We start from the raw sequence: 26673 nt of genomic DNA, 5'->3' as shown, positions 1-26673 counted from the left end.
TGTCAATAGCTTTCACTAGATGCCGCTGTGTGCACTGATTTGGTAGCACTGCAGGGGCATGCAGACTCGATCTCTTCACTATTTGTTGGGAACTCCTCGTCTTATTATTATCGCTGGCCGCACGGTTGAGGTTCATTCACAGCAGCGAGGGAGCTGCTGTTCATTCTCCGTGCGTCCGTCCATCCTTCCATCAGGCTGGTCCATCAGGCATCCATCTATCTATCTGTCCGTCCGGTGGTCTGTCGCTGAATGCAGCTGCGCACACCCAGTGTCCATATCTACCTGGAGGGACACTTTGATTGATTTCCTCCCCTGTTCATCTCCCCGAGATCATCGCTGGTTGTAGCCGTCATTGGTAAGTCATCTACTTGGGCTTTTATGTCAGTCGGGTTCCCAAATATCCACATTAGCAAAATTTCCCATCTCAGCCCTCATCTGGTTTGACTTGCATACAGTGGTGTCACGCTGTAAGAAATAAGTCTCCATGTGGGTCCATTTCGGCTTTTAAAGACACAATTGCACACTACAGATTACACCGCCGGTTAGGCATACTGGGCTCCCAAGTTAATTGTAAAAGTCAAGTCTAGCAAGAGTGTAGCAGTTACAAATGTACATAACATCTTGTTTCCGTGCTGATCTTCATACATGCGCAGCTCGCACTTGTTTCCTCCTCTTTTTCTTGGGTTACAGGACATAATTGGCATTCACAAGCCCCTCTGGCTGTTGCGTAATAGTCCACATCTCAGTGGACTTTGGGGTCACCCTGCGCATCTCTTGCCAAATGTGCTTTGGCCTTGCTTGTCATACTGATGATGCGTATCAATAGCAATGTTGTTGCACTGACTTAAAGTCATCTCCGGGAGGAAATGAAGGCTTGTTAAGTTAAGATGTTATTGGGACCTCAAAGCTGATGAATAGACCCAAGGAATTTAATTACAATAACATTGATGCGATTCTTCTACCTCAGTCCACATTTTCAAATTGTTCATGTAGATAGCAATTCTCAAGCTTGGAGATGTATTTTCAGTACACATTTGCTGTCACTACATAAGTCCAATGCGCGTGTATTTTGATGACAGGCTTGTGGTTAGCTGTCTTTCTATAGCCTGCACTGCAGTAGGTCTCCTCCCATGGTTTGGAAGTTTGCACTCTGTAATCTCCACCAACCTCAGCACCACCCTGGTTCCTTTCTCAGGGCAGGGAAGGCACACAAAGACAAATGGGCACCTAGCTGGATGGAGAGGGGGAAAAAAACAAAAAACAAAAAAACATAAGCTCAGTTCGACAAGACAATTAGAGCCCCAAAAGGGAGGAGGTCCACCCAAGAGTGAAATAAGCGTGCTAATTTAAGACTGTTATCGTTTTGGTAACCTTACCTCTAATCTCATAAATATCAATTTGAAAGGTTGGAAATTAGTCTTGAAGTGACAAAGTATATTTTGGACCTTTTAGCCTGACAATTAAATTGCAACTTTGTGTAGTTTGTGTAATTAAAGTTGTACTTGCGTTGGAGATTACATGGGTGTGCACTGTGCACAAATGTTTGATTTCATCAAAAATTTGGGATGTTCACTTGGCATATGCATCTAAAAAAAAACATCAAGTTCTTATCGCATTATTGTTTTCTAGTCTTGTCTAACAGAACCAGACTGCCCATTGTGTGCTAATGAAAGGCAGTAGTTGCAGTTTGTTATCATCTCATTCTTATCCTGGCAGTGAGTGAACAGATGAGCGGACTATTGATTTCATGAGCTGAGAGAAAAAGCCAAAGACAACAATTGATTTGTCACTTTAAGGAGACTTCAATCAACTTCTTATGGAAGCATTTGCTGACTCTTTGAGCTAAAATAATATTTTGCTAAGCTCTATAGATTCTTCATGTCATTGTTTCGGGACAGCGTCAACGGTGCAGTGCTTTTTTAAATATAACACTATGCACTTTTGTCTTCACTCCAACACGTTTTTTTTCTGAAATTAGTACGTGGGGAACTTGCCTTCTAGTGGGGATAGCAGCTTGTAAGCATACGGATCAGGAAATGGCAAAACACGGGAATGACCATGTTGGCAGGGAGACTCGCTCAGTGGTGTTTCCCCTTTGCTGTTGCTGTGTGGGAGTTGTTCTCTCTCTCTCTCTCACTGCAGTAATACACGCTGTACAATAGACAGATTGTTAAACAATTTCAGGTTATAAGCATCAGCTAGCCTTAAAGTTCGCTGCAAAAGATCTTACACAATTATTATTGATATGAAACGGGTGGCATGCGATTGCGAAGGGAAGTTCATTAGGCTGCAGAAAATCTATTAGCAGCCGTAGAAGGGACTGGTAATGTTGTAGGCATTTAGACCGACGGAGGAGGTGTCTCATTTCATGTCCTCATTTACACACACTTGCACCTATGCTTGTGTTTAATGAAGCCACTAAGCATAGCACACACATTGAAAAATAAACATACACTAATGCAGTCAAGAAGTGTACATTGGGGCTGGTCCAACATGACCACATGTCTCTTACACTCGCCACTTGGATTCATAATAATAGTAATCAGTCTTTAAGGATGTCAGCTCGGCCCTCACCAAGAGAAAGAGGAGCACATGGCCACCATGTATGGGCATGTGTGTCCAAGCATAACAGGGAAATGATTACACAAGCTCCCCTGAGTGTGTGTATATGTTGTGAGTCCCTTGGAGGTTTGCCACACTCCCTCACTTCTGCCAGCGAGACGTTTAGCAACACACGTTTGGCTTCCAAAGAGGGAATCATTAGGGGAAAGCCCACTTATCAAACACCTCCTGCTAAATCATAAGATATCATGACATACTACAAACATTAAAGGTGTGTGATGCAGTTCAAAAAGCTTTTTCTACATCATGCAGGCTCCACTAATGCCCACATGAGTACAAAGAGCCTTGACTTTTTGACTCGGAGAGTGCCCATCAGCTTGTATCTTCCCTTCAGTGTGGAGTGAACTCTCCACCGTTTCTTGGTTTGGGGTGGTTAGCGTACAACATGATTGAGATACAATGATAAAAGTAAAAATAACAGGGCGGCTTGGAGCACAGCCCAAAGCCCAGCTCAGACTTCAAGAAAAGTGAAAAGAAGAGTTTCCACATACTCGAGCTTGACACCGAGGCTGTATTACGCTTTCGGCCAAAGGTGGCAGTCGCCAGTGAAAAAGAAAAAAAAAAGACAAACTCCACAAAGCAACTTTACTGATGAGAAGCAGCATAAAGTGTGCTATGGAGGCTCCTTCTAGTGGTATGTGAGAGAATGACTGACAAAATAATTATCCGAAGCGCTTTATCCTCACGAGGGTTGCGGGTGTGCCCGGCTGTCTTCGGGCAGTTGGCGGGGTACACCGTCAACCGGTTGCCATTTACATGCTTTTCTTCTTGGCTTGGGTAAGCATTGATTTTCTTTTAAGCACAGTGTATGCGGCGACATGACGAAATAGCTTTTTGCACTTTTCTCCGCAGGTGCTGGTTTCTCCCGTAGGAATCAGAAGATGGCCAGTTGACTTGAGAGCTTGCCATCATGGCCAAAAGCCCGGAGGTGAAACTCGCCATCTTAGGCCGAGCAGGTGTGGGCAAGTCAGGTAGGATGGGATCTTTTATATTGATTACAATTGTGTTTGTTATATTTAGCATCTCCTCCTATGGCTTATACGAAGATTGAAATCTGACATGCTCCCAACTGAGTTGGCTCATATTTTTGTAATTTGCATACTGAACCTATAAAATGGACACATTATTTACATGTTTTAGCATGTTTATCGCCGATGTGTCTCTGTGTGCCTCATCACAACCTCTACAAATATTTTCTGTCAACATTTTTATACCTAACATAAATTCTGCCTTGAAAGAGTGGAAGGAGCCAAATAAAAAGATCAATATCAATTTGAATGTTGCACTCCTTATTCTTACTGAAGCAAAATGTGTTTACACGGTGAATTTCAACATAATGTTTTTGCTCATCACTTTAAACATCCGCTGAATGATATCTACAAATCTGTAAGTAAATGTTTTAAGGAAGTGAGAAGACTCACAAGGGAATTAATTATTAATTTGGCTTCAATTTAGCATAAGTGCAGGTTAGGCCAAATTGATGCTCATGCTCCGGAAATGCGCCATGAGATCAGTAGTGATGTGTACAAAAAGAGACGACAACGCTTCTGGTTTTGCTGTTGATCTTGACGCCACTGAACAGCAGCCTGCAGCCGGGTTTTCTTGGGGCGCTATTGAAAGGTCTATGATGTTTGTGTGCCGCGGACCCCCGCTGAGCCACCTACCACTAATCAGGACAAGAGTGGATCAACTCAAGTGTGGCTCCTCTGACAATTTGCAGCTGCTTAGTCAATGCACATAAACATTGGACAATTACTCGCCCTGACACACATGCACGCACACAAACATGAGCAGAGCTTAAAGCTGTCCTTTTAACATTGTACACTTTATTATATCATTTCTGGATGCGTTTTCTAGTGGTGGAGCAGCCTGCACACTAATAAGAATTGCTAAGGCTCGCGTCCAAGCCGCCACGCCACAATTATACAAACTGTCGATTATAACCAAAAACACAATGCAAGAGAGCACGGAACTATTCCACATACATCAACTGAAGCAGTTCAGAATCAATAATTATCTACTGACATGACGCAAATAGGAAAACTGTGAATAAACAACGGTATACCAGAGATGCTGACGTTGGCTATAGATTACTGTTGTCAAAGTTAAAGCGTTAACTCATTGATTAATCACAAAAAAGTATCACATTAATCATGTATTAAAGCAGATTAATCACACTATTAATTTTGACCGCAGATTATCCTTTAGCGTGACGGCGGACGGTTACGTTAAAGGTAGCACAGGTTGTGTTTGAGCAATAAACATAACGACGTGCATTAAGTAAAGCATTTAATAAATGTTTGCGTATGACATTCAAAAAATTTGTTCATGTCAAGCTACTGGGTCAAAACATTTTTTCATTTTAAATTATGCAATTAATTAACTGATTAGAAAAAGAGGATGATGAGAGAGTGCAGTGGATCAAAAACTGTGGAAGACGTCCTCACAACATTATAGGTTGAAAGAACTAACACACAACAGGTGCTCTTTAAATTTGGCGGGCAAATTTTTTTGATAAAAAGCCTTTTTAATTAAGTGATTAATTGTCATTAATCAAAATTCTAAGATGTGATTAATCTGATTTCTAATCGTTTATAGCTCTACTATAGATGTGTTTTGCCAGTCCTTGGCTGTAACAAGTTTTGCTCTGACCGACCACTCACCAATGTTGACATCATCAAATGCAATACAAATTCTGAAGGGCCTGTGCAGATTACATTGACCTGACAGCACATAAAGGCTGATATTGGAGTGCAAAACAAAACAAAAACAAATTGAACATCCACATTAATATACAGTGCAGCCAAGAGAAACGCTACGGAATAGGCTGCTGACAGAACAGAAAATGAAGAAAGGAAAAACAAGGTTTTGATTGAAACATCCTTGAAGCTGGATGGCAAATGTTCCGTCTACAAACTTGTTCGTGCTCATTGTTTATGAGCAGCCAAGCTCGATTTGGGCTGATCACGCCATGAAGGAATCCTGGCGCCAAAAAGCTCTTAAAATGCACTCGACACTAAAGGCAACATTTGTCAGATGTGTGTGTGTGTGTGGGGGGGGGGGGGTGCGTTTGTGTGCGTGTGTGTGTGTGCGTGTGTGTGTGTGCGTGTGTGTTGGAGATTGCCATGAAAGCCAAAGTGGAGTAAACGTTGCAATCCGAGCATCTGTTTGGACGGCGTCGTCACCAAACTCACCAACTCACAAAGCATTTTTCATTCTTTCCAAAAACATTTGCGTCAGTCCTGACTGAATAAAGTATGGTATAAAGCCATCGTATTACCAATAAAGGATTCTCACCTGATGTAATCGGATGTAAAAACAACGGTGGTGTGTGTTTTAATAAAAGCACTTTTAAGAAACACATTTCCTAGTGTGAGCGAGTGAATGAGTGCGCCAGGCTTGTGAAACATCTCATGTAACACTCCCCCCATTCCTCTTTGCTTGTCTGAAGGCCAGACGGCAGAACAAAAACAAAAGGAGAACGGCAAACCTGTGTCTGTCCTGCTGCTGACCATCTCCAGGCCCATCGCAATTCGGCCTCATGTATAAGTCTGCTCATCGGGAGGGAGGGATGGATGTCAACGCCGCAGTCATCTAGGGGGCACGGAGGCCAGACCAAACTGCAGGAAAAATATAAAATATGGACAGACAGACAGACAAGAGAGCACTGTGCTTATTTTTTTTTTAATCTTCTTGTAGAACTTTATGAAACAAAAATGCAATATGCCAGATGATTATACACATAGAGTTAGATTGCCAGGTGTTAGTTACCCACTGTTGTGACTTTATATCATCTTAAGGCTCCTGACTTTTCTTTGGTATCACCTTATTTGTTTCTTATTTCACCGCAGGCAGTAATGTTGTGAAAAAGCCGTTATTAGAGTCAATTTACTCGCTGGGGAAGTCAATCAAGCAAGTGAACCTAAACCAGCCTCCAGCCATGTTAACCATCGCTTGTCATCTGCCCACAATTTTTTATTTTTTTTCCCTGAATATCCTTGCCCAACCGCCATGGGAAAGAAATGCAGGTGCATGCCCGAGAAAGATGGCAGGCCAGGCACTTCCATATCAATGACAGCGGTGATGATCACTTACTTGCCTGCTGGAGGAAATGACAGCCTTGCGTAATCAATGAAGTGATGGGCTCTTCACGGCCACGAGGGAGGCCATTACCTCCTGCATGAGCAGGATGCAAAGGCATGACGACAGCCCCATTTTTCCCGTTGCCTTCATGACATTCTTGTCAATGTTGACGCATTTAAGGCAGAGTGCGGCAGCATGCTAGGGGTTTTATCAGCAATCGCGATGCTTTTACTTTCTCAGATAAGAGATTTGGAAACAATCCCGAGTAGCTTTCAGAGTGATTGAACGCGCGTCTGCCGCCTACAATGTGAAGTAATTTTTATGTCATTGCATAAGACCTTCCTGAACTTCAAGATAAAATGTCAGCTTGCAAGGCCAGATGAAAGCTTTTGCACACGAGTCGCCATTGGAAGCAAAAGTTGATTCCGTGAGCACAACGTGAATTGAGAGATTTTCAAACTCACATGACAAGAGGTAGCGATTGGTCACATAATAAAACATGACACGTGCATAGTGTCAAAAAAGCCTCTTAAGATAATTTGACAATTTAATTAATTCATTAATTTAATTTGAGCGTCGCCAAGGCCTGCAATTGGTTGCCATGGAAACTTTTGTATTGCATATTTGCATTGTATCCACTGGATAACAAGAAAGGATTATTTAACATCTGTGCACAGTAATGCAAACCAAAACTGTTGTAAATCTCAAATTCTTAACAATGTGCCCAACTATTTTTATTCCTTGCTTTGAACAAAGCCTAACCTTTATTAAGAGCCCTTAAAAATAATAATAATAATAAATGAATAAAGAATCCTGCAGGTAACTTGCATTCTGTTCTTGCATTTCATGTGTCTCACGCACACGCATATGCAATCTCATGATTATGTCACCAGTAGGTGGGCTTCTTGAGAGGAGTTATTTTTAGCACAAACCTCTGACTGTCCTCAGCCTTGGCATATTGTGTGCCTGCCACGCGTAATCATGACACCGGCTCATTTCCGGCCGTGATACCACTGACATGACACCACACCGCGCTCTTGTAAAAGATCCAAATTGATCTCCTGAATGGATTTTTTGGCCTTGGTTAGCTCACAATTGCTTTCAGGAAAAAGGTTAGCTCGCTAGTAGGGATGTTGAATACCGCATTTTACTCAACTACTGAGTAGTCACCGATAATGATACCACTAGTACTTTTGATACATGAACCCCCCCTCCCCCATTAAAACATTTTCAATTCAATACAATTTTAAAGAAATACCTCTATATCCCAATATAGCATTTTTCCTTAAAATAGCATGAAATTAATGGCAATTTTTTTATTATTCTAATTTCCTGGTCATAAAACAGCCAAAAGAGGGCAACCGATAATAGTATCAGTTGCCGTTGCGAGTACCGATACCTTGACATAAGGACAGGTATCAGCCCGATACCAGATATTGGTACTTGCCCATCCTAAAAAAAAAAAGCATCATTACTACTAATACATTCTTAATATTGCTATTTTTCGGGCATTTTTTAATTGACTTTGAATGATCTTCAACTCGAGACAGGCAAAGTTAATGATTTAGAATGGACCATTTCAAAACCTTCAAAGGTTACTGATGAAGCAAAAAACCCATTGAATTAGAATGAAGCTAGAAACCAAATCACGGGTCCAAGGACTATCTGAGCAAGTAAGCAATAGACCAATATGTTATTTTCCAGGGCCGATACCGTTTATTAGTAGTTAAGGATAACCAATACTTGGCGTTGACATTAACTTTCACTAAAAGTGAAAATATTGGCATAAATTCTGTATTTTTAAAATTACAAACTCCAAGTCTTAACCACTTTATGGAAATGTTTATATCATGTTTATTGAGCAACTTTTCAGATTTGCAAAATGCTTAAAATATTATTTAAAAACAAATCTTAGACAATAGACATCTTTGTTTGAAAATTCTGTCATGGTCCAACTCCTGAACATAACAAATTCAAACAAAATGTTCAGCTCACAGGGTCATGAGTCTTAAAAAGTTCAATGAAACTTTAAGTAAATGCCTCCCTAATGTTTTCTACTGTGTTAAATGAAGTTATCCAAAATTGCAAAATATCTGAAATGTTTTCACTTTTATTTCAAAGGGATAGCAACGTGAAAAATTAACTTTTTGGAACTTTTAGCATTGTTAAAATGCTATTTCCTCACCAAAATAATAACTGAAGTGGTGTTTTCCTCCATTGGCCCCTCTATGAGAAATTCTAAGTCATTCTGCTCTCTCAGCACCAGCCCCTCATAACCTGAGATTCAAAGCAAGCATTCAAAGCAATCAATTATCCTTCACATTTGCAATGCCAAAGTGCCATGACAATGGGGTACCGCAAGATATACGTCACCACACTTAATTAACTCATTGAATACCAGCCATTTTCATTGGAGCAACCCCCTTCAATACCAGCCGTTTTACTGGATTTTGACTGATCTTGCAAGGCCCACAGAATATTGTGTTCTATTGCTATATAAACATGGAACATACCAAAAGAAAGATTAGACTCTCACTTTTCTTTCTTTTCTTTGATCCTTCCTCGGGTCTCCTGACAACTTCACGACTCTAGCGGGATTCTGAAGTATTCAGTCTTGTTGAACGATATGGGATTTTTAATAGGTTTTAGGTGAATTAATGAACACACACTCCCGCACACGCACATATTCATGCACATACAAAAAAAAGAGAGAGAGAGAGAGAGCAATGATGATGACATGTTGACTCGGTAAGGTTACCGAATGAACAATACTGAGCTCTCTCTCTCTAAAAAAAAAAAACATTAGACTCTCTTCTTTCATCAGAAAAAAAGTGTATTTCTATCTTTTTACGTTCTTTAGTTATCAGCGTTAGAATATAGCCAAGTTTTGTCTAAATTCCAATTCCTAAGAAAAAAAACATGCGGAAATTAGCTTTAACAAACATTTCAAGCATAACTTCGACTTTAACGTTACTATTTTTTCTTTTGTGACAGCTCAAACATCTACATGTTTTCATGCAATAAAACAACGTTACAAAAAGTGCTTTTGATAACAAAATAATTGCATAGTTTATTGCACATGTAACGAATTTTGCCCGTCACCCTAAATTTTTACTTGATTTGCCTTTTTAAACATTTCCCCCTGAGGAATGTGTGTGCGTGCCTTAACGCTGTGTTTTCTCAAACCAACCAGAGACAGTTCAAAAAAGAAAACTCTTTGAACTTCCCTCCAGCAGGGACTGAATTTCTTTTTTTACAACCCACAGGAAACATATACCTCAGCGCCTACCAAGATCTAAAAGTCTGTTAAACAAGCAGACTAGCGAAAAGACTGCTTATCAGTCCCCAGACCATTTTTATGGTCTGGTCTATCTACAGGAATCAGCCATATGTTTTTGGAAACAACGCCCCTTGGAAGTTATACGGTACAAAAGTGCCCTCCAGCGGTCACTATCGGTACTTTACTCAAGAATCCTGCCGCTCGTAATTAATCTGAAGTCTACATAATTTGGGACATAAACGGACTCTATGTACTTGACTGGTATCAAGTGACTTCTGTTGTTTGTCTTTGTACACAACCTGGGTACATCTCAAATTAATAATGTGTGTAACTTCTGCAGCCATCTAAGTTCAGCTAATTATTAAGCTTAGCAGATTCAATAACTTTATGATCGCGTTAATGTTTGAAACGTGTTCAGAATAATAAATGAAGCATCTGGCTTGTCAATTCTGATAAAATAATTATCAGATGCTATCCCAAAAGCTTGGTCTCAGTCGACCAAGTCTGCTTCAAATTAATACGAGCTCTCGCATCTGCCGAAGACACAAATCGAGAGCAAGAAAGACTGCTGAGAACCGCTGCTGACAAAATTAAGCTATAAACTGAAACCAGAGGTGATTGACCGACCGACAAGGGATCAACTTCGACAAGCCGAAGCAAATTACTCGCGGGGTTAGTTCGCTCCTAGCTCAGTCATCCGACGATGTGAAGCGCCTCCAAGTACAGGTACAAACTCTTAGAAAAGAACGCAATTTTGAAGTAGACCTACGAATAAAATTAGCATTGACTGAAGCCAAGGTTACCCGCCTCCGACAATGCCAGCAGGACTATGAGGCAGAGTTAGCTCAGATTAAACATGAGTTACAGTGCGTGCAGCAGTTAAATAATGTTGCCAGAGGAGCACCCCTTTTGGGAGCTCCACCTGCAGGCAGACCATCTGATCCAAGAGCCACAGCATCACAGCTGAAACTGCCAACTGACCCCGACACCGGATGGAGGACGCCGCCAGTGACCACGGCCGTGTTAAGCCTGGCCCCGCCACTAGACGCGCCCCCACGAGTTTTGGGCCCATCAGGTGCTGACAGTTTCCAACGTGGACCCATGTCGACTCCCCAGTTGGAGATACACATGGGCGTGGCCTGGAAGGATTTGGACAAGCTGGCTCGAAACATTGCCAAGTTCGAACCAAAACCAGGAGGGTCCCACAACACATCAGAGTACCTGAAAGACATTGACTACTATCTCCAGAGGTGGCCAATGGCAACCGTGGAAGATAAGTTGTACTTGATAAAAATTACTTCCAGCCGCGCAGTCAACCGACTGCTTGAACGGCAGCCTGCTGATGTGTTGTCTGATACCTTGGCTCTGCATCAGGCCATGGCACGTTCATTTGATGGCTCTCCTGAGTTGACGGGCATGGAAATCGCCATGTTCGCCAAACAGGGAAAAAAGGAGGCCCCTCAGGCTTTCTATTTTGGGACTCGTAACAAGCTCAACATGGAGGAGGACCTGGTTTTTAAAACATTGTTTGTCCGGAACCTCCAACCAAACCTCAATCACTACCTAGGATTGGCTTTGTGTCCTCAGACACTGAGTAGCTCGCAGCTGCGCGACTTAGCAGCTAGGGGCGATGCAAAATTAAAAGTTTCAACCCCTAAGGTAGCAGACGCCGACGTCTATCAATTGGACGCGGGTCCCCCGTCGGAGTTTGAGAGAGCCTTCTCCGATGCTCCAAAGGAAGTCCAATCCAAATTAAAAAGGTCGAACCAAAACAACCGAACGGCTTACGCGGGTCGCGCTCCAAAACTGACAGCCCGCGTGACGAGTGACCGGATGGAGAATTGCAAATTGACTACCGCCGCCATTCCAAATTCGCTAAAGGTATGCCTAATTCGCTCTACAATCCAAAACATGAAGAAACCGAATGCGCGACGGAAACCTAATCTTGAGTCCCGGAACCACCAAGACGACCGACTACAGCGCAGTTGCCGACGGGATACTCAAAGCACTCCTGAAATTGTCGAAAGACCAGTCTGTGCGACGAGGCGATAGCTGGACACTCACTGACATGACCCACCAACAGGGGTCATGAGTGGGTTCACCAGAAGCTGAAACTCATAAACCGCATTCTGACTCAACGGTACTGGTACTTCGGCTTGATTGCGAAGCTCTGACCTACGAAGCCCTCGTAGATCCTGCGCCAGATGTCACGGTGATGTCAACCACCGTGTTTGAGCAACTCCGTGCCGCTTAGCTAGCTAACGACCGACCGCTCCGCCTAAAGCGTTGGCCACTTACCGTTCACGCCTTTTCACCTACTAACACTTAACTGGGGACTGTTGCAATGGCGCATTGGTCCGTTGGCCCCATGGAATTCATCCATCCAGTCTATGTGGGACCCATTGAGTCGGTCCCCCTTCTTATGGGTCAAGACCTGCTGGTTTGATTCCAACCCATCAACGACTACCAGAAATGCCAGATCTAGGCCCAGGTGCGGCAGGCTCTGTTGACAACACTCCCGGGTCATGACAGGTCTCAGCTGTGCACTGTGACTCGGGCGCAGCCACCACACATGTAAGCAGGTGCCCCCACAGGGAACTGGGACCCGACACCTTCTACGGCAGGATCACTCACGTCTCCTTCGAAGAAACGGCTGTGAAGCCGCAACATCTTCCTGTGTGACCTTGATCCGCCACCGGCCGATGCAGGGTACGCCCCTCGCATCATCGGAGGTGTCTAGGTGCAAGGTACACCCGTCTTTGACGCTGTCCTTGCCTTGTGGGCTGACAAATCAGCCCACAAGGTATGCGGGATCATGATCCAAACATTACTTTCGTCTCCAAATCTGGCCGGTTTCCATTGAACATGGAACCACCTCTTACCATTTCTGCAGTCGGCGCCTTAAACCTTCAGTGGAACCAGCGCTCACTAATCCACTACTTCCTGGGTGTCCCGGACACGCCCCACACCCTTTTGGTGGGTGCAGACTTGCTTGTCCGCCTTGCCGTCCAGGTAGACACCATCAACAATGTACTGTGGTCCCTCACCAACTCGGAACCTCGTGCGTGTGTTCCCAGTCTTCCAAACAGGAAGTCTGGACAGACCATCCCAGACACTTGCAAAGTCTTGAACTAAGACAAAGTGATCGCCCCGGCGATCATGATCAACATTCCGATCCGCTTGATGGTGGAGGCGAACCAGTGCTTGAATGCTCGCTCCGCTTTCTTCCAACCCCCACCGGAATTCATGAACCTATCGTTGTTCTTGGAGGCCACTCCCTTTTTTTTTTTTTTCTCGGAGAGCTCAGTTCATTCGGTAATTTTACCGATTTGACATGTCATCATCATTGCTCTCTCTTTTTTTCTTTTTTCTTTTTAAATTTATATTAAATTTTTTATACATTTTTATTTTGTATGTGGGTGTGTATGTGCATGTGCGTGTGTGCGTGCGTGTGAGTGTGTATGTATTAGTTCACTTAAAACCTATTTAAAAAATCCCATACCGTTCACCTAAAGCGAACACTTCAGAATCCAGTCAGAGTCGTGAGGCCGTCAGGAGACCCGAGGAAGGACCAAAGAAAAGAAAGGAAAGTGAAATCCATCACCGACCAGACACCACCCACCACCCACCGGGCCCCCAACCAGAGTCCTCCACCAACCCCAGAAACATCTCAATTCCACCAAATCAGGGAGACCTCAAGAGACCAAAGGAGAGACTGAGGAAAGGAAGGAAGGACAGACAAAGCAGAGTGAGATGCACAGACACCAGCCTCCACCGATTCAACGGCTAGAGGAAGAATCAGATTGTGTCTGAGTTTCGATAGATGCTGGTGTGGTGGCATGCATAAAAATCTCCACCAAAGAGGGGAGCCGTCGACCCCCGCCAGGACAGAGCAAGCACAACACCTCAGGGCTCCCCAGGCCACCGCAGCGCCAAGGGACAACCCCCGGGCCCCACAGGGGCCACCGGCCGGAGAGCAAACCCAGGAGCAGGAGCGCCCCCCACCCCCACACGGCCCGCGCCCCCAACCAAACGCAGCAGGGCGGGGCACTGCAGGCCCGCCAGGCACCCCACTGGTCCACAGACATGACATATTTATACGTCATATGTATTGAGAGAGTTAATATTCATGAGTCTAGCGAGGGGGTCATACTCGGCCGGCCAGTCATGCTAGACGTGATGTCTACTGCGCTAAATCTACAAATTCTGTCCGAGAATGATATCCGTGGTGCCAAATTCACTCGTATAGATGTCAAAGAACATACAAATGTTCAATTCAGGAGATGGCTAGAATGTTCGATGGCTTAAGAAAGACGGGGAAAAGAGCCGATCTGATCCAGAGGTAAAGTTTATTTTTCTCCCCCTCAAAAGATTGGCCAGTAAAATCGGTCAGCCGTAGTCATACTTCAAGATAAGAGCAAATAAATTCGAGAAGAAAAAAAATCCAACAATACCGATCGCAATGCTACTCGGAAATTCTAAGGCACAACCAGCAAAACTAGCTATATCTCAAGTCTTTCAATTATTATATCCTTCCCGCTTATAAACCTGTTTCCTTAATTCAGAAAAAGCCCTACAGATACATTTTAATACAATTCACAGCTGCACGAAAGGCAAAAAAAACAAAAACGGTAAGCAAGACAGGTCCAAACAACAGTAGCTATTTTAGCCTTTTTTCCTTGGCATTCATATTCTTGTCCGGAAGTCAGGTTAGAGCAAAACGCCAAAAATAAAAATAATATAAAGACAATCACTTACCTCTTTGAGACGGTGGTGGCCAGCAAGAGCAGGATTGTCATAGTAGGAGCATGCATGCATGGCCCCCAACAAAATGTACATATGACGGTGGTAATGTCTGGAGTTGTTTCTGCAAGTAGCATAACAGCTGTGTTTACTCAGTATGTTTTTTTTCCGGAGATAAACGAGAACAAAACAAGCACTTCTAGCATAGGTTGTCAACGAGCCGGCTTCATTTTTGACCTCCTTCCGGTTTAAGCAGCTGAAGTCAGGTGACCTTGCGGCATTCGTGCGGTACCCCATTGGCCGTCTTAAAATCCCTGAAAGGGTTCTGGCTGACACTTGTGTAAACTGCAAGTAAAACTTTTTGCACTGTGGTACCTTCTTCTCCCCTCCTCCTCCACTACGATTTCTTGCGGCAAGGAGCCATTTTGTTTCAAATGTTTATTGAAGAATTCAACATCCATCCAATTTCCACATGTAAAGAAGACACGGTTGTACTACAACAACTGGCCGGTCTTGCGTGGTCACACAGCGCTCTTTGGCAGCAGGCGACTCAGACGAGAGGGGCGCGGCAACCACACGGGGAGAGGCGGGGTTTTACTGAACCAGGCGTTTTACTTCTGCATTAGAAAAATAATAGCCAGCAAAATATCTAATATTTCATTTTTAAAAATGACATCACCTTGGTGTCAAAGGTAAGATTTATTCATTATATGCCTATAGTTAACTGTGGAAGGGCTTAAAATTCCGTTATGTACCGGTAATCCCTTTTAATTTCTAACAAAAACAGAAGATGCAGAGATTTCCCAGGCAGGGTCAGCGGCATTGCTTAGAAAATTTATGGAAAATTTCAATAAATAGTTCCATGAAGTTAGCACAGTTTTAAATTGAAATATTATCAGTTGTCAGATTAAATAAATAAAAAATTAACCATCAAAATGCTGAATAACTGCACCGTTAATTAGGCCGGCCAATAATTGGTCCCTCTCGACCAACCCGCTCGATTTAAACTGAAAAATAATGCAACCAAAACAGGAGAATACGATCAACTACTGATCCCAAATTTTGGGAGATTATTCTTCAATGTCTCTTTAGGTTTTCAATGACATCTAACCTAAGATAGCAAGGTGAAACTTGACTTATTTTTTTAATGCTTATCAGTCATGACTTCATAGTAAGTAATCTATGAAACATTAGAAATCCTAAAATGGATTGTCTTCATAAATGTGTTGTGTTTGCCTCAGCTTGAATGGCGCTATTGTTGGCAACAAAATATTTTTTTTACATGTGGACAAATGTGCCGTATGATCCTAATGCCTTTCCTGTTCTAACCTCCGGAATGTGAGCTCTGTTATTGCATTTTTTCCAAGGTGTGAAATCAATGGGGACTCCAGTGTTCCATTTTACAACGCCCCCACCCCGAGACCTTGCCTATTGTGTGCCTGTTTTGCTGCTCTAAAGCACACGGACGGGTAGTAACAGGAGGTTGTCCGACTTTTACCTGACACGGATTATATTGCAATACAGACAACCATTGGCACAGTGTATTCAAACCTAGTTGCAGTGAAAAGAACAAAAGAAAAAAAAAACATTACATAAGGCTGGTTCTTGTGAACGTTACACAAAGTACAATCATGGTCACTTCATTCTGTACATGCTTGAAGCACACTTTTGTTCCCGACACAAGTTTATTGCACACTTGAGCAAAAACGGTGCCATTGTTATTGCTAAAACTGTGCATAACGTTACAAATAGCATTACAACATTATTTTAACGTTGGTCAGAATGGTTGGAGTGATTTTTTTTTTTTTGATGTGGTACCGATGTAAAACGTTTGAGAACCACTGCACTAGTGCTACAAGAGACTGTCGGACAGCTAATTTGGTGTATTTGCAGCAGAGTGGCAAAAAAGAACCATATTCAAGAATGGGGGCGGGTGGGATTGATGTTTTGTGTGTCGTGCAAAGCATTTGAGGCCATGGGCAACGAGCAACGAGAGAAACGAGGCCTGCGTGAAGTAAAATTCCGCACCCGCTTTGACATGACTGAATCAATTAGCAGCTGCGCTCGCTTTGTGGTCTCATACTGGTTGGAAAAATTCAAAGTGCCAAAGCACTAGTAATCAAATCGCTGACACAGCTAATTGGCTCGTCAACCTATTGACAAGTCCTTTTCCGTGAGCCCTTCACAAGGTGTCAACGTATTGCTTAGTGCCTTCTCACAACATGACTATGACTAAAAATTTTAATATATTGTCGCAATGGGGTGGTTTGGGGTTTTTTGTCTTGTCATTTCCGGTTTTATTTTGAAAGTCTAACTCTCCTCTCGTTTCAGGTCAATTGCCCTTCCTCATGTGGTGTCTGTATCCGCCCCATTCCTTGATTGTGTCCACCTGTTCCCAATCACCCTCATGTGTTAAATAGTCTGCGTCTCCCTTGTCTTGTTGCAAAAGTGTCACGTCAAACTGCAGCCGTCGAGGCTAACCAAATCCCTGCGCCTGAGTCCTCCCTGCCTCGCCTTGTCATATATAGGTTGTTGGAAATAATTTCTCTGATTTCTGCGTGTTCAAATAAAATTCAAAGTTGAAGTCTCGTGGAGAAGTTTTGCTAGCTTTATTTCAGAGTCTGAAAGGCATCTCTAGAACCCGGCTCAAAATAGCCCTGGTCCCAGAAGTGTAACATTCTCAAACAACACTCACCCATATATACCTAACAGTTCCCACCCCCTTTATTGATAAGAAGTACATTTTGCCCTTCCAGGCATAGCCCAACCCATGTGGCACATCCTGTCAAAACAAGAGTCTTAAAGTCTACACATCCCCCAGTTTTATCTTTGTTCAGGAGGTGTCTTGATCAACTCAAAGGACGTGGGTAAAACACCCGGCCCCCACCACGTCCTTAACAGATGTGAGGTAAATAATTGGCTTCCTAGATAAACAATTGAACTCTGTAGCAGCTTTGCACCAGAGATTCCCGCATATCTGCCCTGTAGATTCCGACACCCCTTATTCAGATTAAGTCAGACACCTCACTTCCTTAGGGGGAAAGAAAACAGACCACAGTCTAACTACCATATGGGTAACAGTTGTATTTATCTAACTAAAATCAAAAACACTTTGAAGAATATATATTGAAACAGAAAAACAATGTTAATAATCCAACAAGGTGTTATGTTAAAATAGTGGTTCTTAACCTGGGTTGGCTTGAACTCCAGGGGTTCTGTGAGTCAATCTCAGGAATTTTGAGATGAAAAAAAATAATAATAATTTAGAGGTTCGGCTGAGGTCACGACACACCAGACTCAAATGATTCATGATGATACACCCCGCTTGGCCATTGTTGGCTGCAGGTGATCACGGTACATTGCTTGACCTATATGTGTTGCAGGGAATTTTGATTTTCAGGTATCGCAGGGCTGGTCTAGAACGATCACTGTAATAAAGAACAGTTTTTTTGTTTTGTTTTTCATTGATAGTCTGTTTTACTTATAGTTTTAGAATCAATCAATAATTGGTTGTCCTTTTTTTTTTTCAAATGCAATGCAGCGCAAAGTGTTGAGACTCGGGTTGACTTGAAATAAGCAGTACATTTTGTCCGGACAGCGCCATCATCACTCACGGACTCATGACATGACTGTAGTCTTGTGTATTACTCTTGCTCTTATGACTTTCTAAAAAAAAAACAGTCTGACAATCTGAGCTGCGAGGGGATCTTACTCCATCTCCATTTGGCTTTGACTCCCATGCAACATATTTCTATGAAATTACGTTTGTGGTTATGGACGCAGACGTGCCGCAGCGGCAGGTGAGCAGGTGATTGGAACTCTGGGAAAGTTCTCAGACAGGAAGCAGAGGCCTGACCTCCTGTTCAGGAAGTGGATTTGTTTGCTTGTTGCTCGCGTCATCACGACAACTCGACAATATTTCCAGTGTGGAAAATTTACATCAAAAGGACGACTAACTGATGAAAATTATCTTTAGTTCATTGCCACTGGCATTCATTCAAGTGCTTTCGGAGGATTTTGATAAGAACTCACACTTTAAAGTAGCAGTTCTGTAACCTCCCCTCAAGGAATCTTATTTGTTTCAAATATACTTTTTACCGTCTACAAACCTTCAATCTATCCATTTTGGTACTACAGTTTGTTTTAAATTTGTATCCAAGCGTTGCAATGGATGCTACATGACTCAACATTTTATGAGCTGAACCATGAGCTATTTTAGCAATGTTTTCATTTCCGTAGTTTTAATATCTCACAAACTGCAAGGATAATAATCTAAACGCTAAAATAATTGTTTTGACATCAGCTCAGTAAATAATGGCTTTATTGAAATTGCTGTTTAGGGACAGTCAATTAAGTCAATTCTCAATGAACCCAAAAATGATCACACAGCGGGTGAATTGTGATGGCACCAGACTACTGATAGTGTGCACTTGTTGTTACCCCAGTGCCATCCTTCAGGCAATCTTGGCCACCGTGTCCATATTAAGGCCCATTAACAAAGACTCCTCTTTTCCATCTCTTCCTGTGGCGGTGAAAAGGGGGAGATAATGTTACATCTAATGAGGAGCGGACCTCACACACTATTGCTTGTTCTGCCTGGGTGAAATCCGGGACACTGCAGCTGGGACACTCTAACGCACGTGCACTAGCCACAATATAGGCACACCTGCTCATGCGTCACGTGTAATGACACCGCACTTTTCAACTCCAGCAAAACAAGATTCTCTTGTGAAAGTGTTGTGCAGGCTTGTAAAATGTTTCATTTGGATTGCATCTTTCTGCAGCTCCTCCCTGTCTGCAAAATGACAAATTGAGAGAGTGCAAGCAGCATGGCTATGAGTTCCATACGAGTGTAATGAAACGTGGCATTGGCAATCTGGCTTAGTCACCAAGTTACTTATGAGCTGAAAAGAGAGGCCCGCTCATGATGGATCTTTTTCACCGCCTCACCACTGCAGAGGCAAAGACGCAAACATACCTGGATGCGTGGAGACAAGTGGACCTCTCGGGGTTCTTTCGGAGTCACTCAGGCACATGACAGCTTCTGCATGGAGAAGAGATGAATCAAAGCCTGAGCGCAAGACTAATGCAGTGCAAGGACTGCAAACTACAAGTGGCCACTCGCTGTCATATCATATCACGACTATGAACTTTTTAAAATGTACTTATTTATTTTATTTGGGACCATATAGTCAAGAGGAATGCTAATACTGTACAATGTTATGGTTCAATTTGGTCTACTTAAAGCCACTGAGTTTGCCCCCTGCTGGCCTTTAGAAGAAGTGTCTCATCTTTTTCATTCACGAATCCTTGCATCTTAAAAATATTACATATATCGGTTTGTCAATAGCTTGGAAATACACCTCAGATATACACAGTTCCAAAATTGTTTCAGGCCTAGCTTAGATCACACCAATCAATATTTAATAATTTGATAAAAGGCAGTTTATGAAGACAATCTGTCATTATTTACCATTTAGGCCTAATGATGCGAGGGGATGCTGGCAAGGCAAATAACGCAGCCGCCAGAGAGCATCTTAGGTAACGATGATGTCATGATGATGATGCCAGTTTGGCCTTCACGCTCTGTCCTTGCAAGTTTAGGAGGATAAATAAATGAATGAGAAAGGGGCTTGCTGGCTTTCACTCATGGCTGTATATGACTGACTGGGTTGGGGTATTTTGTTTCTCATTTGTAAGCGGGAAGATGCTAACCAACCCGGACATGAGGCAACACTTGAAGGCAACTTCAAAAGCTGAAAAACTGCTTTGGCCTCTTGGCTAGTTATTTTCAGTTGACCCAGTTGAATGACGTTATGGGTAGTCGAGAGAGGTACAATTATTTACAAATAGTAAGCCACTTGGTAAAATAAAAAAAAGTAGACATCACTGGACAGTGAATTAGGTACACCTCTCAATTTAATGCAGTGCAAATTACAACCACAATAAGAAACATTTGAAATGAATAACAAGGCAAATGGAACTCTTATGTAGTGACCTGTACGTCTGTAGTGAATACATACATCTCCTAATTGTAATGAATTTGATACTAATGCTGTATCCGACCTGTCTTTTTGTTGCAGCGTTGGTGGTGAGGTTTTTGACTCGACGCTTTATCTGGGAGTACGACCCAACACTTGGTAAGAGATCCCGATTAGAGAGAGAGAGAACATTCCAATACACTTTAATCACACAGTAAATAGCAGTTTATTATATGCATTCATAAAAGTGTCTCTTCAGTGGCCCTCAATGTGCTATTCATACCAATTAAGGAAGCCAATTGAAACACATTTGTAGTCTTCCATTTTAGTCATTAATGCAAAAATGGACACCGTATAGACTTTATTGATCTTCATAGTGTAACGATGCATAGTGTGGTCAACAAAGGAGCTCCAGTATATTGTGCGAGTGCTTCCTTGGTTAGCACAAGAGCAGATGAGACAGTTTGAGGAGTGTACTGGGAATAAGAGCACTTTCGAGTGTGTCCAAACATGCAGTCAGTAAATCAGCGTGTGTTGAGTGCTAGTCTTACAAACGCATGATTAGCGCCAGCGTTTAGAAGCAACGACTGTGTTTGTCTTTCTGGGGCAACGCACGTACTGTATAACGTCATTTCTCCCATGAAGCGAGCGCACGGCCTGGATGATGATCCAATTAGCACATATTGAAGTGTTACCCCTGCGTGTTCTCTGCCAATAGACCCGAAAGCGCCAATGTAATGCAGATTTTTTTTTCCTGTTGAACTCACTTATGCAACATCCAATTGTGCACACAAACGTGAAAATATTTTGTTGAACAGATATTCTGCCACTGCAGCCTTGAAACAGAAGTGCAACAACTGTCTGATATAAGCATGTTTATCAAACTTTATTCAACCAACTTAAGGCACATATTTTACATTAGGAAAGCATCTCATCACAAACCTACACATAAAAACGTCACAAAATGTTAATAATAAAGATGATGCGGTCTCACAAATGTCTCACTCAAGCTATTACAGTAATATTTGCAGTTTAATATTGACAAAATGCTGTATTCACATTTTCCCCCTGCTCTTTCTGGAATGTTCTACGATGACACAAACACGCCGTGATGGGAAAGTAATTGGTGTCAAGGAAGTTTGCTGAAGGGATACATTCTGACTGTGACACAAGCTTTCATTGTTCTGGCTGTCACTATAAGTCACTGGTATTGATACACCAAAAATACTTTACTTGGAGAAAAAAGTATGTTATAATTGGATACTTGCGGATCTTTCTGCCATGTTGCGAGTTTTCACACTTGGCTATGCTGACTCTAATAAGATTCAATACAATCCAATACAATCAAAGAGAGAATGGCACAGCCAGACTTGCTGTGATGTACGCACTCTTGTATGGAATTTCACCTGGCATTGATAGTTGACTAGCACAAGGATAGTCATGGCTACACATAAACGCGGCGACCGCCGTCAGCAGCCGGCAGAGTGACGTCTCTCCAAAGAGGCCGTCTCACAGGACACACGCCCGCCCGGCCTGCTGTCTCCTCCTCAGCCTCCGGCCAAAACAATAAATCTCCACGCCACCGCCACTCTCTTTGACATCTCATTGACGTCACCTGTGGTGAAGCACCTGGGACTCGGCAGGACAATCGTGCCGAGACTTGAGCTATTTTTAACTCTATTTGAAAACACAACATGACTACAAGCACGTCAAAAGGGAAGCTTTCAAAACAGACGCCTGCCGTGAATCAAAGTTTGACTTGACTGACTGGAAATGTTTTATTCAAGTTGCTATTCCCGCTGTTAGGAATCAGGATACCCTTTTCAATCCAGAATTTTCTAACTGCATGATATTTTCGATGAACCATAAAAAAAGGAAGGATTTTGCGGCATGACGCACTATAGCTGATAAAGACAACAAAGGTGAGCGTAGATTAGAATCACAAGGAGAAAACACTGTCCAAATCCCCCCACTTTTCTGCCAAATCCCGAAAAATGTTCATATGACAAGCCAACTTGTGTTTACACAGATGTGTTTTTGCAAGGGGGTTCATTTTGTTGAACACGATTTGCTTCTTCTTCTTCTTCCTTGCACTGGCCAGAGGTGAAGATGCAATTATTGCGCATCACTGTCAACATGGGCTACTATTTAAACAAACTAGGGATAGGCAAGTACCGATACCAGGTATCAGTATCGGGCCGATACCAGTCCACATTTCATGGTTTCGGTACTCGCGACGGATATTGATACTGGTAATAAGCCCGCTCCTACGGCTATTTTTCAGTAAGGAATTGTCAGAAGGACTGGGGGGAACGAAAGTTTTGTTCCGTCTCGTTCGTTTCCTGTGTATCTCCTTGTTCATTTCATTACTTCCGGCAGCACCATTTCAGTGTGCGTTACTGAGAATAAGTAAGTACCCTTGTTGTGCGTAATATCACCTATATCTGTCATTCATATGTTTGGATCTCACGTAACTTTGCCGTGTTTAACTCAATTGTTCCCAAAAACGTCTAAATATGTTTTATTTTAAATGTTTTGAGTGTCCCAAAGACGTATTTATATGTTTAATGTTTTTTTTTTTTTTTTTTTTTTTTTTTTAAATGCTAGAGCATACAGAAGGCTTTGATGCAGCCTCTCAACTGCAGAGAACGGTTGGAGAAATTGTAGTTATTACAAAAACGCAGCAGGAGGCAGCAGAGCAAAAGAGATCAACCAGGGCCATGTTGAAAAAAGAAAATGTACCCACAGTTCTATACATATTTGTGAATAATGATTCAACTTAGCTATATTCTAATGCTAAATGCTGCAAAACGGAAACAAATATAAATATTCTTTTGTTTCTCCTGATGAACGAAGAGACTAATCTTTCTGTTGGTAGGTTCCATGTTTTTATAGCAATATAACACAATATTCTGTGGGCCTTGCAAAATCTGTCAAAATCCAGTAAAACAGCCAGGAGTGAAGGGGGTTGCCTCAGTGAAAATGGCTGCCGGTCAATGAGTTAAGTCGAGCTGCGGTGCTAAAAATAGAACGGTGCTGTTCAGGGCCCTCTCAGATGCTAATTATAGCCCTTATACACACTACATTATATTTGTAATGTGGCGGTTTCGTTTCCCTTTGGGTTTTATTAAAGTCATATACAGAGAAACCTTCCAAATTAAAAGCATGGATTTCAAAACAAGATATAATTAAACATCACACTACAGCTTGAGGGATTCTTAACATGGTAGCTATTACTAAATTACTTGAAGCCCTATTGTATTGAATTGAATTCTTTGCACTTCACTGTATTCCTTAAAAATAAGTTGTACAACCACATATTTTGATTGGGACATATTTTTTCTGGCCACTGGATTATTTGTTTCATCCTATTAAAGGATTTTTTTTAAATTAATTTCATTGTGTGCTCTATGCAAAATTACTTTTATGAGCAAATTTAAAAAACATAATTGCCATTAATTTCATTCAATTTTAAGGACATTTGCTATGGTGGGATATATACAGTATGTCATTTAAAAAATATATATATCTGTCATTGTTTTTTTGTGTGGAAATTTTATGTATCATAAGTACTTAGTATTAGTATTAGCACCGTGAGTACTGAAGATTTGAGTATCGGTCTAAAAAAAGTTGTATCGAACATCCCTAAAACAAACACAATCAATGTTAGGGATGTACCTCAAGAATGCAAGTATTTATTTAATTGCATTTTTTTTTTTATTATTACTTCAACTAATGTAAGTGTTTTAACAAGTTATTGTGTGCACAATTTAAGACCATCCTTATTTTGGAATGACTGTAAGTCACCAGACATAAAAGGAGGTCTTGCATCAAAAATGACCGACATGCACTGTTTGTGCCATACAGAATCCACCTACCGCCATCAAGCCAATATTGATGATGAGCTTGTCGGCATGGAGATCCTGGACACAGCAGGCCAGGTGAGACTATCATCCCCTCTTCAACTCTGCGTATTCGGGGCGAGCCATGACTAAATTTCTTCTATTTCCTATCCTTCCATCCAAACTCCGTTTGGTCTTCAGGAGGACAACCAGCAGCGGGAAGGTCACATGCGTTGGGGCGACGGCTTCATCGTCGTGTACGACATCACGGACCGGGGAAGCTTCCAGGAGGTGGTGCCGCTCCGGAGTCTTCTGGAAGAGGTCAAGAAGCCCAAGAACGTGCCATTGGTCCTGGTGGGAAACAAGTGCGACCTGGACCACGTTCGGCAGGTGACCACTGAGGAGGGCGAGCGCCTGGCCGCCGAGATGGCCTGCGCCTTCTACGAATGCTCGGCGTGCGTCGACGAGGGCGGCGCCGTGGCCGAGGCTTTCCACGAGCTATGTCGCGAGGTGAGGCGGCGCAAGGCCGTGCAGGGCAAGGCCAGGCGCCGCAGCTCCACCACGCATGTCAAGCAGGCCATCAACAAGATGCTGACCAAGATCAGCAGCTAGAGGACAGTCTTGGGAATGCCGGCAGAAAAACAAAACAAAACATCTCTCTCATGTACAGTAAATGTTCACTGTTGATCGTCTCCCAAATGGACTAGATGGGACTGCACTAGCTACTCGTTTTTAACCAAAAAGTGCAATATATCACGCCTTTGGTGCACACGCTCTGGAAAATGTCCAATAATGAACCCTTTTGAAGTGATTACCCCCAGAAATGGACATGTATTGCATTCCATTTCTGACTGCAGGTAGATCAAATTGTCACCTAATGGTTCATCTTTCTCCATTTAAGTCAATGAGTGAGTCACTGCATTCATGACAAGCATACAGGCAGACGGTTGGCTCACACGCTGTATTGCATGGCTGGGAATATAGTATCCATCACACGTGTGTGTGAAGGCTTCCGTCATGCAGCAGGTGTCCATTTAAAGAAACTAAACAAAACAGCACGACTGTCAACCCAATGAAAGACCTCAGAACTGTCACTTTCCTTCCTCTTGATTTGATGAAGTCCAGTTGAAAACAGTGGTGCCTTGAGATACAAATTATCCGAGAGCTTTTTGAGATGCCATAAGAAATGTTGTTTGGCTGATTTTTTTTGTTTTATTTAGCTTGAATTGGCTATGTAAATATTTTTGACTTGACTTAAAAAACAAACAAACAAAAAAAAGGTTTAATTTCCATATATCCCCCCACATTATTTCAAATTGACAGTGCGGAAAATGCACAAACTGAACTAAAGTGATGAATATTGAAAATCATCACAAGTTTTGATCATTGTAAGGCGCAAATGTCTTTTGATAATCAGTCTGCATTCATGGACAACTACAGAAATCATTGTTTACTGTAAAGCTGAAATTTGAAGCATTTGGACAATTTTTAATAATTTATCGAAATACATATTGCTTAATTTGATCATCATTAATTGTTAAACCGATTGATTGCTGCATCTCCACATGTAAACCAGCAATATAACAATACTCACAGGAAGATATTTTTTATCCACTGCTAAAAATAACAAATATTGTTGTATATCATTGAAGAGGTGTGACTGTCTATTTAACTGCCAGCAAGGCACACACACCAGAAGGAGCTGCAGTGAATACAATTGCTATTGTCCTTCCTTATCAAAAAACGCATTACAAACATTTTTGTTGTGTCTTAATGGAGGCTGGAACAATAAGAGTTACAAGCATAATGACGGAACAATAAAAACCAATTCATCTTGCATCTAAAGGCACCACTGTATGTTGCGCAGGAAATAGAACCAAAGTTCAGAATGTCCGAAATAAGAAAATCTATAAAGAGAAACAATCTCGTCCATATTAAAACAAACTGTACATCACACTCCAGGGCTGTTGTTGCAACTTTTATACTGTATTAATCTACACTATGTAAGCCTTAAGCACTGCTGCTGCATCTCAGCTGAAATGTACAGTGGAAGGTACTGTAATTGCTTATGCGTGTTTTTCTGTATGTAACATGTCAATTAAAAACGAGATGCACTGCACAA

The 26673-nt window shown here is 42.2% G+C and overlaps 1 protein-coding gene across 1 annotated transcript; it reads left to right on the top strand.

Moving 5' to 3' along the window:
* Window positions 1-26673, top strand: rerg (RAS-like, estrogen-regulated, growth inhibitor). The gene is made up of 5 exons (XM_086060193.1): window positions 1-355; window positions 3475-3593; window positions 20812-20868; window positions 24577-24650; window positions 24753-26673. Exons 2-5 carry the CDS (start codon window positions 3533-3535, stop codon window positions 25161-25163), a joined length of 603 nt encoding a protein of 200 aa, XP_085916319.1. The 5' UTR covers window positions 1-355; window positions 3475-3532; the 3' UTR covers window positions 25164-26673.

This window comes from Leptonotus elevatus, chromosome 17 (assembly GCF_054856555.1).
Source record: "Leptonotus elevatus isolate MCC_2025b chromosome 17, RoL_Lele_1.0, whole genome shotgun sequence".
NCBI classification, from domain to species: Eukaryota; Metazoa; Chordata; class Actinopteri; order Syngnathiformes; family Syngnathidae; genus Leptonotus; species Leptonotus elevatus.
Note: the sequence above shows the minus strand (reverse complement) of the source record. Positions and strands in the feature narration are given on the sequence as shown.